We start from the raw sequence: 15,027 nt of genomic DNA on the forward strand, positions 1-15,027 counted from the left end.
CTATTTTTGAGAGCTTTCAGAGATGGTGAAATAGTTGTTTTGGAGAACGTGCTGGCCTATTGGTATTGAATAACTAATTACTCCGCCACAGTTACCTAGAGAAAGATAATTTATCACATTTTTATTGGCTGAGGGAAAGTAATGTATGTGGAGTAATTTGTTATTCAATGGGCCATCGCGTTCTCCAAAACAACTATTGGATATTTCCATTTTGAAGAGTTGAAATTTATGAGATATTTTTCCTCTTGGACCAGGTAAAAGTGACATTGCACGGCGTTAAAACCTTCATTTCATAACTTCTTATAGAGAGGTTTTCAATTTATGGTTACTGACCTTTGTATTAATCTATATACTTGAAGACACTTCTTTTGGTGTATAATATGATCATATTATTTACTCACAAAAATTCTTTAGTTAGCTTGGGCCTATATGATGTTATATGGAACCTAAAATGTTACTGGTGACATCAGGTAAATAATTTGAATGGGTCTGGTTGATGATTTCTAGATAATTGGGTTGTATATTTACAATTTAAGTTGGTTTTGGATTGTTTGCACCCTGTCCATTCTTTTTGTGACCTCAGCTGACTGACCATGACAGCTGATAATTAGGCTAGGATAGGCCTACCTCTTTTCTCTTTCCTATTCCAACCGTACAATGCTTACATAATTGACGCAAAATACGCATTGACAGCAGTATTTCCTATGCAATGTTTGTATTGAAATCTGCAATAAAAACGAAAGTGGACTCTTCTTCTCAATGGCCTCCGTAAGTCACTCCATCGGAATGTCTTTTTTAAATTTCAACCAATATGAGATTGCTGCGTATGGTGAAAATTTTAATGACTTGCCCTAATTTTCGGCGCTAATGGCTTTTTGGTGCCTTGGATGAGGAGCCTTCATATTACTCTATTTGTTTCAATCTTTGATTCTCAGGGTTGAATTTTTTCTTATCTTTAGTTCTCAAACGAAAGCAGGAATTAAGATGCTTGCATTATTTTTTCAAAAAATCCATTCTGAGTGTACTTTTCCTTCATTCGATTGGATGCAGTACTTCCTTTTAAACAATTGCACTTAACAATTTTTTGATTGGACAAAATAAAACAAGTGACATCAGGGTGATTGGATGACAAAAAATTTGGCGCTTTCACAAATGTTTGCGATTGAAAAAAATTAAAACAATCAAAATAATTCTCAGGGGGTGAATTTTTAGTTTTTCTTCTATTTCTTCATGTTTCCCAATCACCATTCTTCACAGACGTCTCCATTCCCCAGCGTTCCTAGAATGTTCCCCAGGAATGGATATTTCAAAGCTTTGTTCACCACTAGGTCAAAAATCATTGATTAAGCCCACGTTCAATGTTTTTCATTGACTGTCAGCAAGTTTTATAGACTGTCAAATACAAATTATTGACAAAAAATAACTAAAATTGACTGCCAATCAATTTTTTGAAAACTAAAAGAATATATTGAAGGTCAATATTTACAGTCAAGTTTTTGCATTTATTGTTCAGTACTTATATTGACAGCTGGCAACAAAACAATTGACAGTCAATGCAAAGCACAAATGGACATTTCTGACAATCTTTAAGTTAAGTGCTCCTCGCTCGTTCCTCAAACAAATTCACTCTTTCACAATATTTCTATCAGTAAAACATTACACGATAGAAAGATTACCTTGAATTGTCTTTATTCTCACGGGCGTTTTATCTTTAATTTCGCGAGTTTTTCAGTGAAATAATTGCAAAATTTAGTATAGTCAAAGAAAGGTTGGATATCACAATTTATATATACCAGGTGCACCAAAAAAAGTATACAGATATGTCAAGATATTGTTAGCTTAAAAATTTTAAAATTTTAAAATTTTTTGTTCATTCTTTTTTTATTGTATAGAGGATGCTCATAACTTATAATTTTGAACTATCATATATTAACCCTTTGGATCCGTGACAGGTCAGATCTGACCCGTCAAAAACAAACTGACGTCAAATAAAAACTGAACGGATGTGTTGTTAAAATATGTAAATATGGCAGAGAAAATTCAGGAAAATCTACGAAAACAGCCAAATTCAGCATCAATTTACGACCTTTGCAGCCCATCTGAATGTGTTACAAGTGAAGAAGGAAGATCCAAAGACACACTTGAATGTAAGAAGTGCAATCGAATCGTACACTACATTTATTCAAAGCACCCCGTCTATCAAATCCAGTTATGTCTAACATACAAATCGAGAGCTTTTATTTGTCAAAATTGTGTCGTGATCACTCCTGATCTATTGGAACGGGTTAATTCATGTGAAACATCAACAGTTTCAGGATTCCGAAAGGAGATGAAAGCTTGTGAACATAATGAAAGCCCAGGACGTAGAAATCACTCAATTAAAGTCCAAAGACGTTAATACTATGATCAGCGAAATAAAGGATAGTTTTGAGACCAGAATGGCAACAATCGCAAAGAAGATGGAAAACATCATTGAAAAAAAGAAGAAGTAAGACCACAAAGCTACGCAGCAGTCGCGTCAAGGCAAATCGAGAAGAACATAGAGAATGAATTTCGAAGAGAAAAACAGGAGGAACGACAGATTCAATCCACGGCATGCAATATAATACTTCATGGTGTTGACGAATCCACAGACAATCAAAGAGTGGTGTATCAAAGCCCAAGAAATGAATACTTCAATAGAGTACACAAACTTCAAATTCAAAGTCAGGGGGAGCCCTAGGAAAAAACTCTACCTTAAGAAAATTGTAAACCGAACAAAGAGCACAATTTCTTTGTTTTTTTTATTCTTTTTTTTTTCTTATTTATATTTTGCCAACAGTTTCTCCATCTTATTTGTACGTCATGAACATCTCCAACACTAGCAAACTCAATGGAGACCCAAGTTCTTTGAGAAACTAGTCGAGGAATGGTGATCGATTTTTTCAAAAGTTTTCTCACATAGCACACGCATAACATCACAACCTCCCTTGGAGAATTCCAAAACTTTTTTCAGCTTTTCCAAGAATTTTTTCAAATTTTTGGAAATTAGGGAATAAACATCCCTGGAGAGTGAAATCAATCGAGAAAGGAGGTTGGAAAAAAATATATCAACGCCTGTTTCTTTCAGATAAGATTTCAAAACCCTCTTGGAAAGTCTCAAACCTACTTGAAAGTTTGTCACTACCCTTGTATGGATTAAAAATGGAATTACTCAACAAAAGAGAAAAAAAGCATGAATGTTGTAGTTTTTCATTGCATTATCTTCTTCTTGTTCCATGACTTAGGTACAGCAGGGTGCAGCCTTTTTTGCTTACCAGGGGTAATATTGTTATGAACTATGAGCACAGCCCCTGGATAGTGTTTGAAAAACCTCAAATCTCAGAAAGCAAGTACTACAAATTAAAATGAACCGTAATTGGAAAGCATTTCACAAGAATCTTTACTTTCATTTTGGGAGTCTGAGACCAATTTTTTTCAGTTATAGCCCCCCATAGGTCATTATTTAAAGTGTGTGTGCCAAAAAGGTGTGCATAGTTGCTATTTATGACCATAAATTTTTAAGAATTTGTTGTATAATAAAGATTTGGATATTGTTGGAAAGATACTTCTTCATTTTTCTTCACTCTCTTAACGAATTTTGAAAAACATATTGTGGGAAATACAGAAGCAGCCGGCGGAAAGATTTTTTTAGAAAATGTGTTCTTTTCTTCTGGGAGACCAAATGTCAATTTTTATGCAAATGATGTGTTCTGATTTCTAGGAAACCTGTATCGCACCATTTGTCTCCCTAAACTTATCAATAATTTATGGTTTGATGTGTTCTAAAATCTAGGAAAAACTGTTTGCCAAGATAAACGTGTAAGATATTTGTTTCTCCACGAAAGATGTGCTCTGAAAATTTCTAGGGTTACTAGGCAACAAGATTACATCAATTTTCTATTGATTATACCCCTGTCTCCTTAAAATATGTGTTCTGAAGCTTTCTAGGGTTACCTAGACAACAAGAACACGTTAGATGACCTTGATTATACCCTGTCTCGTCAGAACACATCATTATTTCTAGCTGATTAATTTTCGAAGATCTTATCAGAACAGATCAAGATTTCTAGCTGAAATATGCTTTCAGAACACATCGGAAAAAAAGATCGCCTCGCCGGCTGCTTTCGGAAATATAAGCGCATTAAAATATCTTTCTAACGTTACAAGCTTTTTAGTATGCGAAAGCTCACCCCATCGGGAGCATGGTTTCTTTAAGCCTTGTATGAATTAAACCACTACCATGTTATTTGAATATCTTCTTGCTTTCTGTTTTTAGAAAGGCTTCCCTTCAAGGATCAAATCCATGACAAATTTGAGATGGCTTCGGTTGGACAGATCTAATTTAACCAAAGTACCTGAAGAAATTGGCTCCTTGAATAAACTAGTAAGTCTTTTGTGATGAATGTTCGCTGTTAGCTTTAGCCACTCTACTTTTATTACAATCCTAGACAAAAGCTACTAATATTCATAAGTTCCCCAAATAGATTGAACTAACAGTTTTTATGGACTATCATAACTACTCTACACACTAATAAAGCTATCAACTTGAAACCCTTTGCTTAATTTTTCAGGAACACTTGTCACTCGTAAAGAACAATTTGAACAGTTTACAGCTCGACGTTGAAAACCTTCAAAATCTTAAGGTATGAAACAAAAAATTTTCTAAATACAAATTAAACTTTTCAATCCTTCCCAACTAAATTTTCAATGGGGTATCTGCTCTATTATATGTGAATATTTTTCACAAACTTTCATTGAGCTAGTTAAACTTGTCTTCAAAACTGTTGACAATAATTTCACTCCTTCTACTGGTTGAAAGATTGCCTCACTCTTTTAAAGGGACTTGTTGAAGTCTGTGAATTCACCTGTCTTTAGAATGTACGTCTCATACACTTTACACTTTGCTTCAGGTGATTAACGTACGTCACAACAATTTAAAGAATGCAAGCATCCCCGATGAAGTGTTCAAGCTTGATGACCTTCTCACTGTCGTAAGTCTTCTTCAGTAATTATTTAGTAAATTAGTAAATTAACTAGCCGTTCCGGCATCGACGGAGACGACTCTTCTGTAATTTTGCTGTCAAACTCTCGATAATTTGAAAAACTTTGGTCAATTTTATCAAATTCAAAAAATAATAACGACAATTTTTAAGTTGCCCCTTTTCAGCCTTAGTCATAACCTTTTGATTTTAGATTTAACTTTTAGATTTTTTCTGTACAAAAAGATTTTTTTTTGTTTTGAAAAGAATTCGAATGTCATTTTAATTATCAAATAAGGTCGTCAATTACATTCGAAAACATAAAACAAAAGAAAAGAGAGAAAAAAAAAACATATAGGTGGGCAAGTCAAGGCAGAAATTATAATCTGTCAATCAAAACAAAAGTCGTCTTTTAAAAGAACAAAATATTGCTTGTGAAAACGAAAGTAACACACGGACAGACAAACAAACAAAGTGATATACAGACTACGGCTATTGATATATAGATTAATTGACAAGGGTAAGAAATATATGTCCAGGTAATTTTTCGTGAAGGATTTTTTCAGAAGATCCTGTCATACAGTGCAATGCTGAATTAGTAAATAATTAAATTTAGTAACTCAAGACGTGTATAAACGTTTTGAATTTGCCAATATACCGAGTCCCAGACTTAAGGCCATAACACATGACCACTTGAAATTTTGGATTTCATTAAAAAAGTTGGAAATTTTCACATTTTTCAAAAAATGTTGCGCGCTGGTTAAGGGGAATTTGTTTGATATCGACCATCTAACTCGTTTATAAGTTCACTAACATGACGTCACAGTGACACGTCTAATATCTGCCGACAGACATTGCGACAAGCACCTTGTCAAATTGAGAGTGAATGCAGTGAAATTGTCCCCTTTCGTGTAAAATTGCGACCTACATTTTTTTACTGTTGCTTACGAGATGTTGCTAACAAGGATAAAAATTTATGACGAGGCAATTTTTTGTGGAGGATAATTCGTAGTTCGGACCCCCCCCCTTCTTAAGGGGGGGGGTCAGAAATTTTCATTAAAAAGGGGGGATAGCAAGGAGGGGGGTCGTTTAAGAAGGGGGGGGCTTACATATATTGTAGATTATTTTCCAGCACTGTTATGAAATTTGGTATGCATGAAAGGAAGTTCTTTATTTTCACTAAAAAGTGGTATTATATTTGCCAGACTTAATTTTTCTTTACTGTTTTGTTCCCTTTTTACCATAAAAAATTTAGCCCAAAACCCTTTGGGGATAGGCATTTTTAAAGGTTGGGGGGATGCCAAGAAGGGGGGTGGGGTCAGACCCCTTTCTGCACTATGTAATTTTCAGAAGATCCTGTTCTAGAGTGCAGTGCTAGGCTTAGTATTATTTATGAAATCGATTCGACGTACGAATCTACGAACCCCTCACATGGAAAATTCTTTCTTATTTGTATAAAACGTATTTTTTACCCAAAGATTTAAGTATTACTGTAATTTTTGATATCTCGTATGTTTTAGATGATTCATAAAAAAATCGTAAAAATCTTTCAAAATAGAAAAGCTGTTGCCTTAAGAAAAAATCCAGGAGAAACTGGAAACGTATATAAATCCCTGCATTTTTGAAATAGTAGATTTGTGGAAGAATTTTCTTTTTCGTTGAATACACGCTTTTTTTTTTATAAGAATACACTTTATAAGAATGTCCATGATGAAAATGGCCAAAAAACTAAGAATATGCTAAGAATATCACCATCATGAAATTTTGCTACTAAAGCTAAGAATGCCATTTTAAGAGCATTTTTAATTATAAATTATCAATTATCCCCAAGTTAGGCTCACTCCTTTTACAAAAGTGCTATTTTATGCTTGAGACGTGTGTGCTAAATGTTAAATCTAGTATGAATTAGGATCCTAACCTAAGAATGTGCTGTAAGAATATTTTAGGATGATTTTCCCAAAAAAGTTAAGAATATCCATGATGAAATGGATTTACACCATTCTTATAAAAAAAAAAGCGTGTAATTTATGTCGGCTTCCAGATGAGCGAAAATTCAAACTCATATCGTCATGATAAATATATTATACAACTTTCTTATTTTTGTTTTGAAGAAGACCAAATGGTGTATAAAAAGATCGAGCCTCAAGTGATAACTTGCTTTGGATCAGATTTCGTAGCACAAACAAATGTATTTTGATCACTCTCGTTTCTACTTGTTGACTTATTTTGTCGTTGTGTGGTGTGTATTGGATATGCGTGTTATGAAAGTGTCTCAATGCTACTATTCTTACGTACACATAGCAGATGTCAGCTATGGAAAACAAGCTGAGAGATTGTCAAAAGACACAACATTTATCATTTAGGTTATATTAGGCCTGTTTTATCTTTCCGTATTGTTCTTTATGTCCAGTCTTCTTTTTCTTCAGTTGATCAGTGACTCACTTCTTCAGTTTGTCCCGAAAAACGAAGGCTTAATCAAGTAAAATGATGTACTGTGAAGAAATCCTTTCTTATTCTTCGTTGTGGTCGGCAGGGAAGAAGACTTTCAAAGAACAAACTCATCAATTATTCAACCAATCCTTCTATTCTATATCACTTTAATTTAACATTTTGTAAAGCTTTTGAAAATTTTTACTTAATTTCTTTTTTTCACATTTCTTTTTGATTTTTCGGACTAGGTTTTTCTTTTGGGGCTCACTACTTTCAAAAAGTTTCAACACCACATCAGTATAGTCTTTTGAAACAGAGGCATCGGTTCACAAAAAGTTCCTTGCTATTAGAAGGGCTTTATAAAGAAAAGGGAGGGGAATGTTTGATCAGACCAAACAGATGTTACATGAAGACCCAAACGTTATTTCACTGGATTAGATTGAGAGCAGGGATTACTTTTATGTCTGCATTCTTCACTAGGCTCTTCCGGCCAATAGATTAGCGTACAGATAATGTCATTTCCTGTGATATTTCCTGTTATAATCGTTGCGTAACTCAGTCAAATTTTGGAATTTGAAAGTTTTCTATAATGTAAAGAACTTTACCAATTCCAATTAACATTTTTTTCTAGCGTTTTAAGGGTGAGGGTTTTGGTTTAAATTATGCCATGGCGAGGCCCTAGGACATGCTTGAAATGTTTTCGATATTGATTATGGTGGTAAACATGAGATGTAATCGCTTTGGATTAGATATTGTGTGTATTTGTGTTTAATCTTTTGATTCCTGTTTATTCCTACGAACGATGTAAGAGGATCACGAAAGCTCTCTCTCTGTACCTTGTCGAACTTTCATAAAACCTTTTGTTTGTGTGAGATTAAGTGAACAATATGGTTTGTTTGTTTTTGTTGTCAGCTCTATGACACTCTGTTTTCTTTCTTTCTCTTTTCATCCACAAAAAAAAACAAAAAGATCAAAACGATGTTGGAGTGACATTACTGACGTTTCCATCGACAACTTCCAAACATTTTTCGGTGTATTGCTTTATCAAACATTAATGTGAGCGACAATCTGTCTATCAGATACGACAGTTATATTCACAAGTTGAGACTAATTACTTTCTACTAGCAACACAGTGAAAGAGTGATTCTTATCTCGATTCATTCATAGAGGATGTTTTAATGAGCTTTTGATGGTGGTAGTATTACAATTAATCAATATGTTTCGATTTAACAAATTTTTGTCATGCGTTTTTCTTCTCCAATTGGTGATGGAGCGATGCTCAGGGACTGCAATTTGGTTGGAGAATGTACACTGTGCCACTTACATCGATTATGTAGAAACAGACCCTGGTCACGCACGCTATCTCCCGTTCATCGTTCGACTGCATCGTTGTCAAGGCTCCGTAGGGGTCGATAAACCCTCCATTAAGGCGTGTGTACCAAGTAATATCTCCGAAGTAGAAATAGTGACGCAGAATCTACACACGTTTCGTTATGAGACCATCAAAGTGTTGAACCACACATCGTGTACAAGTCGTTGTACTACAGATTCCTCAAGCTGCAACAAATACCAGAAATGGAATCAAAAACGTTGCCGGTGTGAATGTAAAACACGTGGCGAACCGAAGAAAGATACTTGTTGTGCACCCAAAGTATGGAGCCAACACCGCTGTAATTGCGAGTGCCTTGAAGAGCCACAACAGTGTCACCGACGTAAAGAGTGGAGGAAAGAGGCTTGTGGTTGCAAATGTAAAGACAAATATTTCCAACGATGCAGACAGTTGAACTTGACATTAGACTTAGATAACTGTCGTTGCATGAACTTGATTGCCAACTCGCCTCAAGTGACGTGCATCAGTGATACTATCACATTATCGTTGGACATTGTGGTGCTCATCTGTGTCTCTGAAGCGCTCCTCATCGCTTTCGTTTACATTGTGTATTACATCAGTTGTCGCACGGACAGCAAAGAAAGATCCCATGGGGGAGAGACGTCCAACTTATTGAACGTTAAGAAAGAAAATGGCCATCATGAGGAAATGGACCTTCAGTCACAAAGCACCGTGTTTGCTACTTAATTAAATCTTTCCGATTAATTTGAAGCCTTTATTGGTCAGCATTTTATTTGCTGTCTTGTAAGGAGGAGGCGCAGAAAGATGACGTCACATGACTCATCACGACAAACCTAATGTATTTGGTCTGAAGCAGAACGTTTTCTCGTTTACTTGATATACACGAAGCTTTCACTTAATTGATGATGCAAAATTTCTACTTCGGAATTCGGGAAACCTTCAAAACTGGAGTTTAGTATGGATGGTTATATCTAAACAATAACACTCTTTCCGCCCGATGAACGTTTAAAATTCGCGCACATTCGGGCATTTAATAAGTAGTTTTCAAATCAAGTTAATTTCAAATTTAAATGTTTAAAATTATGAATTGTAAATAGTAGTCGAAAATAAGTTTGCAAATCACGTGGAAAATTCTTCTCCTCACTTTCTCTCCAAATTACTGGGCTTTTTCGGTGAAGAGAACAATCAAGGAATTATTCGGCATGATTAGGAGGGACTAAAAGTTTTTCCGAAGTTAATACCTTCTTAATGAAATTGAAAGGATACTTTTAGAGGATGTAATAAGTCGGTTGTAATCAATACCGCTTTGTGAGAATGGCGCTAATGAGGGTGATTACCAACATCATTAAAGTATCAAGGAGAAAACAAAACCGTATGGCTCAAATTCTCATAGAGATGTTTGTATCATAATTAACTTGCTACTTAACAAAATTATAGCAACTTAAAAATGCATCCTTTTGAAAGAAGCTGATTTTCTTCTCGAAGTAGGCTTTACTTTCTTTCTTTTGAATTTTTAAATCTACTCAATCATTCATGCCGCCTTGACTGATTAAACTTTTCGGCAAGGTTGGATACATTCTGTGACTGTCAAAGTATTATTGAATTTGCAAAACCGATCACCTCGCCTCGATCACATAAATCGTTTGTTTTTCCTTTTCACGAAGGCTCGTCAATTCGTCCATAATGTAACTTATTTGTCATCTGTGTGATACAAAGTATCCTCTATATTTCTTTTCTCACTCTATATCGTCAAATATTTCTGCTCCAAAATCATATGGAAAAGGGTAGAAAAGAGCGTCATAAAAGATTTTACACAGAACACCTTGATATTTGTAACAACTTCCGCGACTTCCTAACCCCTTGCTCGGATTTCATATAATCTAAAAGCTCCTTAAATGTAAGGGTTTTAAACTGTATTACATTAGTGACCGGGTAGCTCAGTCGGTAGAGCATTCGCCTTACAATCTAAAGGTTGTGGGTTCGATCCCCGGTCACTGCCAACTCAGCGGATGAGTAGCTTAGATTGGGTAATCTGATCTAGGCGGTAAGTTACTGGGAGCTGAGAGTAGGTGTGGCGCTCCACCTCAGTATTCGATCTCCCTGGCCTAGCGCAAATAGAAAAGGGGATAGACTCCCTCACGATGAATATACTTATTTACTTACATTAGGGGCCAATTACTCTCTTCTTTTTTTTACGGCAGAGAAATAAACCACTAATTAACGGACAGTTTCCGGTAGTCGTGTGGATGACGAGTTCTGTTCTGCTTATTTTGTCAAACGATTTTTGATCATCTTTTTTTTATTTGTTCGTTTCCGTCCTTCATAAGGTGTTTAACCCTCACAGCATCATTTGTTGAGTTTCTTTTAATCCTAAATCATGACATGTCAACTACAACTAATGAATTGTTACCTAAGATTTTTGAGCCTCATTTATCAAAGTACTCAGTATGTCAACATTTCTTTTCGCGTGAATTTCCTTCACACGGCAATTGGAAGGGACATTCTTTTTGTGGTGAAAATATCTGCCGTCTTTATTAGATTACTCACAATGAATCCACCACAACTTTTTGAACACTTCTAAATTGAATTGACCTTTAATCGTATCAAGATGGTTTATTTTAAATAAAGATCTCATCTTGTTGAACAAATTAATTTAATTTCATTCATTTCATCATCTTGTTTCATCGGACATTTGAAAAACTACCTTAAATTTATCTTTTCAAACCCGTATGATCAAGTACAATTTTTGCGGTTAAATTTAGTGAACCCGTAAACCCCATAAAGTTGATAGTTTGACGTTTGCAAGTTAACCTTTTTCAAGAAATCTCCTGTCGAGCTCTAACTTAAGTTTCTACGTTCCCCTAATGTGATATCGGGGATTAATAAGATAAACTAGCCGGCTTTCTCGTAAGATCATCCTTGCCTAGTTTCTGACAAATCAATAAATAAAAATGTGACTCTTCAAGTCTATCGTTAAACGTATTAAATGCGACAGAATAGACTGAATTCTTCTCCATTGATTGTGTTGGACATTCCAAGCCGGTGGTGATGACGTCATTTTGTTTGTTTATTTTTAGGATTTGAGTCACAATGATATCATTGAAGTAAGTTTTACCCTCTTTTACACTACATGGTGACATTCTTTAAAACGTGTTCCCTCCCTTGTTTACTTCGGCTCTATAACACAAATAACGCACTACCTTCTTTTTCGTCATCTTCACTATTTTGTGAAATTTTGATCACGTAGAATATTCGCTGAAATTTATTTTCATTTACCTATGACTGAATGTTGCGATAACACCCTTCCGCTGTCCAATATTTTGTACGCCAATGCTAGGAATAGAGTAACTTTGAGCTTCTCGAATTTATTTTCAGATTCCAGAAGAGTTGGAAAATGCGAGCGAACTATTGGTGCTCAACCTCAGTAATAATAGAATCACGCAGATACCCAATCAAGTAAGAACACTTCCTAGCTGCACAGAACCAACCTCTAAATTAGAAGGGAATAGAAATTCCTCAAATTTCTCCCCTCCACTTTGCGCCGTTGAATATCACTTAACGTCAAATCAGTAACCCTTCTTGAAGCTTTCTTGAATTAAAGGAGACGTTTTTAGAGGAGTAGAAACTTAGGGAAAGTTCTTATAAATATACATTTTCAGCCAATCCCAAGATTTTCACTATGCATATGGGAGATTTGGTTGTGTTGTTTCTTCGTCTCAAACCTCCTTTTAATGAGTAGTTACGATATTTTCTTTCCAGCTATTCATGCATCTTACCGACATGATTTTTCTCGACGTCAGTAACAACCAACTAGGTATGTCGTTTTTCACACTCGTAGGTCTGTTACAAAGTCAGGTACAAAAATGGGCAAATTGACTTTTCAAACAGTAATTTCAGCCGTTTAACATCTATTTGAGTAAATGAATTTTTGCAACATTAGAACAAAAAATAAATGTCAAATTTATTTTCAAAATACAAATCAATACAGCGGAAAAAGAGATAAAAATGTAAATTTAGCGAAATATGGTTGTTGATTTGTTTAGCCAACATTATCCTTCTTTTTTTACACTTATCCAAAGTTTCAAAGTTTTCCAATGTTGAAGGAACAAACTTTCTTGAGTGCAGCGTTTTCCTACGAAACCTGGTGTATTTTGCCATCCGACATTAGTTCTAGAGGACGTGGAACAATTCTTCTTTGCTAATTTTCAGCTACTCTCCAAAGTCTATTTGATTAACTTACATGTCCAGAAAAAAATGAGGCTTAAATATCGCTTTACCTGACCTCCAGTTTTAGTTGAATTTTATGTCTATGTAGTGGATAAAAATGCATCGAATTTTGTAGCATAACCAATGTCAAGTCATGCTCCCTTCATCCATATAACTTCCAGGCTTTCAAGATAAAATTGCGCACGACTCTAGTGATTGCAAAAAAGAAACGTTCATTTGGTATTTTCGCTCCTTTTTAGAAACCATTCCACCACAATTACGAAGGCTGACCAATTTGCAGACACTAGTCTTGAACAATAATCCACTTGTACACGCACAACTCAGGTATTCATAACCTACCCATGTGTTGCTCAAAAAATTCTCTTTTGGGCTGCCAATGAATCACGCCTAAAAATATTTGATAAATCAAGGGATATTTTGGGTGATGATTTGGTTCCTATTTTATTGATTATTTGGGCTGGAGGGATAACCTCATTATACTGGGGCTTTTGGCAACGATCTGAAGATCATTTTGATGATTTAAACTTTTTGAGAGTGAAGGATTTTTTATTTTCAACTATCTTGAAAATACTTGAATATTTAACCCGACCAGCTAACACTTGGTGCGAACAATTATTTCGGCCATCAATAGTGATGGCATTAATTATTCTCGGCACTTTCTTTTTCTGTATCTGACAATGTCAAGACTGTTTTTCTGTTATTTCTGCACCAGACAAATTCCATCTTTGCTGCAACTGCATACTTTACACCTTCGCAACACACAACGAACTTTACAAAACATGCCCACCAAACTGGATAACATCGAGACGCTTACCGACTTGGATTTATCTCACAATAATCTACCAAGGGGTATGTTTTCTAATATCTTAACTACGCGAAGTAATTTATTTGGTTCGCAAAAGCATTTTATTGGTTCCACTTCAAACAACTTTCATTAAAACGAAACAAAACAAATGGCAGTTCCATTGCTCAACTTTGTATGAAGTGGTTTACCCGCCTAAGAGGGATCTCAATAAAACAATTTTTGTCACCGTCACGTAAATACAACTGAAGTTTCAAAAGTTTTATGCAATTGTCTCTGTCTAGACAGAAACTGTTGGTGAACCGATTTGTATATGTTTCCTTTCCATCATTTGGTGGGGTCACTAGCAACTTTTTCATCAAATTGTAACACTTTTCGTGTTTCAAATTTTTTTTTATGATGAGAAATGTTTTAAGTGGCCGCGGACCTTTAATAGTGGGGATCAACAGAGCTAAGGTCATCTGAACGAATCAGTGGTCAAACGTCTATTTGATAGCCTAGCTCCTAGAAGTGTTGCGCTGGTGTCTCTGATACAAATGGTTCCGCTCATGGTAAAACAAGTGGATTCTTTGTTTTTATTGTGGATATGAACACCTTGTTGCCTTTTAAAATTCCTAATTCAACATCGCCAATCGACAAATGATTTCTTTCGTTACAGTACCAGAAACAGTATATCGCATGACGAATTTGAAGAGACTTGATTTAAGCCATAACCAAATTAACGAATTATCTTCGTTGGTCGGTAAGTATTTTTGAAGGAACTAGCTGTTTTCGCATTTTCTGCCTAGTGTTTAATTCATTCACTTATTGTCTAAAGAGGCTATACATTTAGATTTTCCTAGTCATTTATGTGGTTAGAATTTGAGACTTGTTCTATTCTTAAACTGTACTTTAAAGTCATGTTGGCCAAATTTGATTCTGTTCTTAAGAAAAATTAGCATTATGTACGTTTTGACGTTAAGTTCCTCTAAAACTGAAGTATTCTTTTACTTTTAGATTCGTGGACCAAACTGGAAACTCTCAATATTAGCCGAAATCAAGTATCTGCTTTGCCTGTAAGAAAACATTTTTAGAATTATCTCTCCTGAAAGGGTAAAAGGGTTTGTTTTTTCTTTTGAAATGACCCGTGAATTCAAAGACTGAAGTGTTAAATTAATAGCTATTAATAACTCAACTGAACTTTCAATAGTATTTCAATTTTTAGCGTTCGACCGTAA

At 35.1% G+C, this 15,027-nt stretch overlaps 2 protein-coding genes across 2 annotated transcripts in view; both read left to right on the forward strand.

Annotated features, from left to right (window-relative positions):
* The window catches only part of LOC136809342 (protein flightless-1 homolog), a 29,379-nt gene that overhangs the window by 4,205 nt on the left and 10,147 nt on the right, over window positions 1-15,027 (forward strand). Inside the window, exons 2-11 of the mRNA XM_067065863.1 lie at window positions 4,298-4,405; window positions 4,593-4,664; window positions 4,932-5,012; window positions 11,859-11,885; window positions 12,157-12,237; window positions 12,541-12,595; window positions 13,248-13,332; window positions 13,721-13,857; window positions 14,469-14,552; window positions 14,807-14,865. Coding sequence (XP_066921964.1) covers window positions 4,298-4,405; window positions 4,593-4,664; window positions 4,932-5,012; window positions 11,859-11,885; window positions 12,157-12,237; window positions 12,541-12,595; window positions 13,248-13,332; window positions 13,721-13,857; window positions 14,469-14,552; window positions 14,807-14,865 — 789 coding nt within the window. The remainder of the gene's footprint in view (window positions 1-4,297; window positions 4,406-4,592; window positions 4,665-4,931; window positions 5,013-11,858; window positions 11,886-12,156; window positions 12,238-12,540; window positions 12,596-13,247; window positions 13,333-13,720; window positions 13,858-14,468; window positions 14,553-14,806; window positions 14,866-15,027) is intronic.
* LOC136809343 (uncharacterized) lies at window positions 8,403-9,656 on the forward strand. The gene has a single exon (XM_067065864.1). The coding sequence runs from the start codon at window positions 8,620-8,622 to the stop codon at window positions 9,505-9,507; it is 888 nt and encodes a 295-aa protein (XP_066921965.1). The 5' UTR covers window positions 8,403-8,619; the 3' UTR covers window positions 9,508-9,656.

This window comes from Clytia hemisphaerica, unplaced genomic scaffold, assembly GCF_902728285.1.
Source record: "Clytia hemisphaerica strain Z4C2 unplaced genomic scaffold, Clytia hemisphaerica genome assembly, whole genome shotgun sequence".
NCBI classification, from domain to species: domain Eukaryota; kingdom Metazoa; phylum Cnidaria; class Hydrozoa; order Leptothecata; family Clytiidae; genus Clytia; species Clytia hemisphaerica.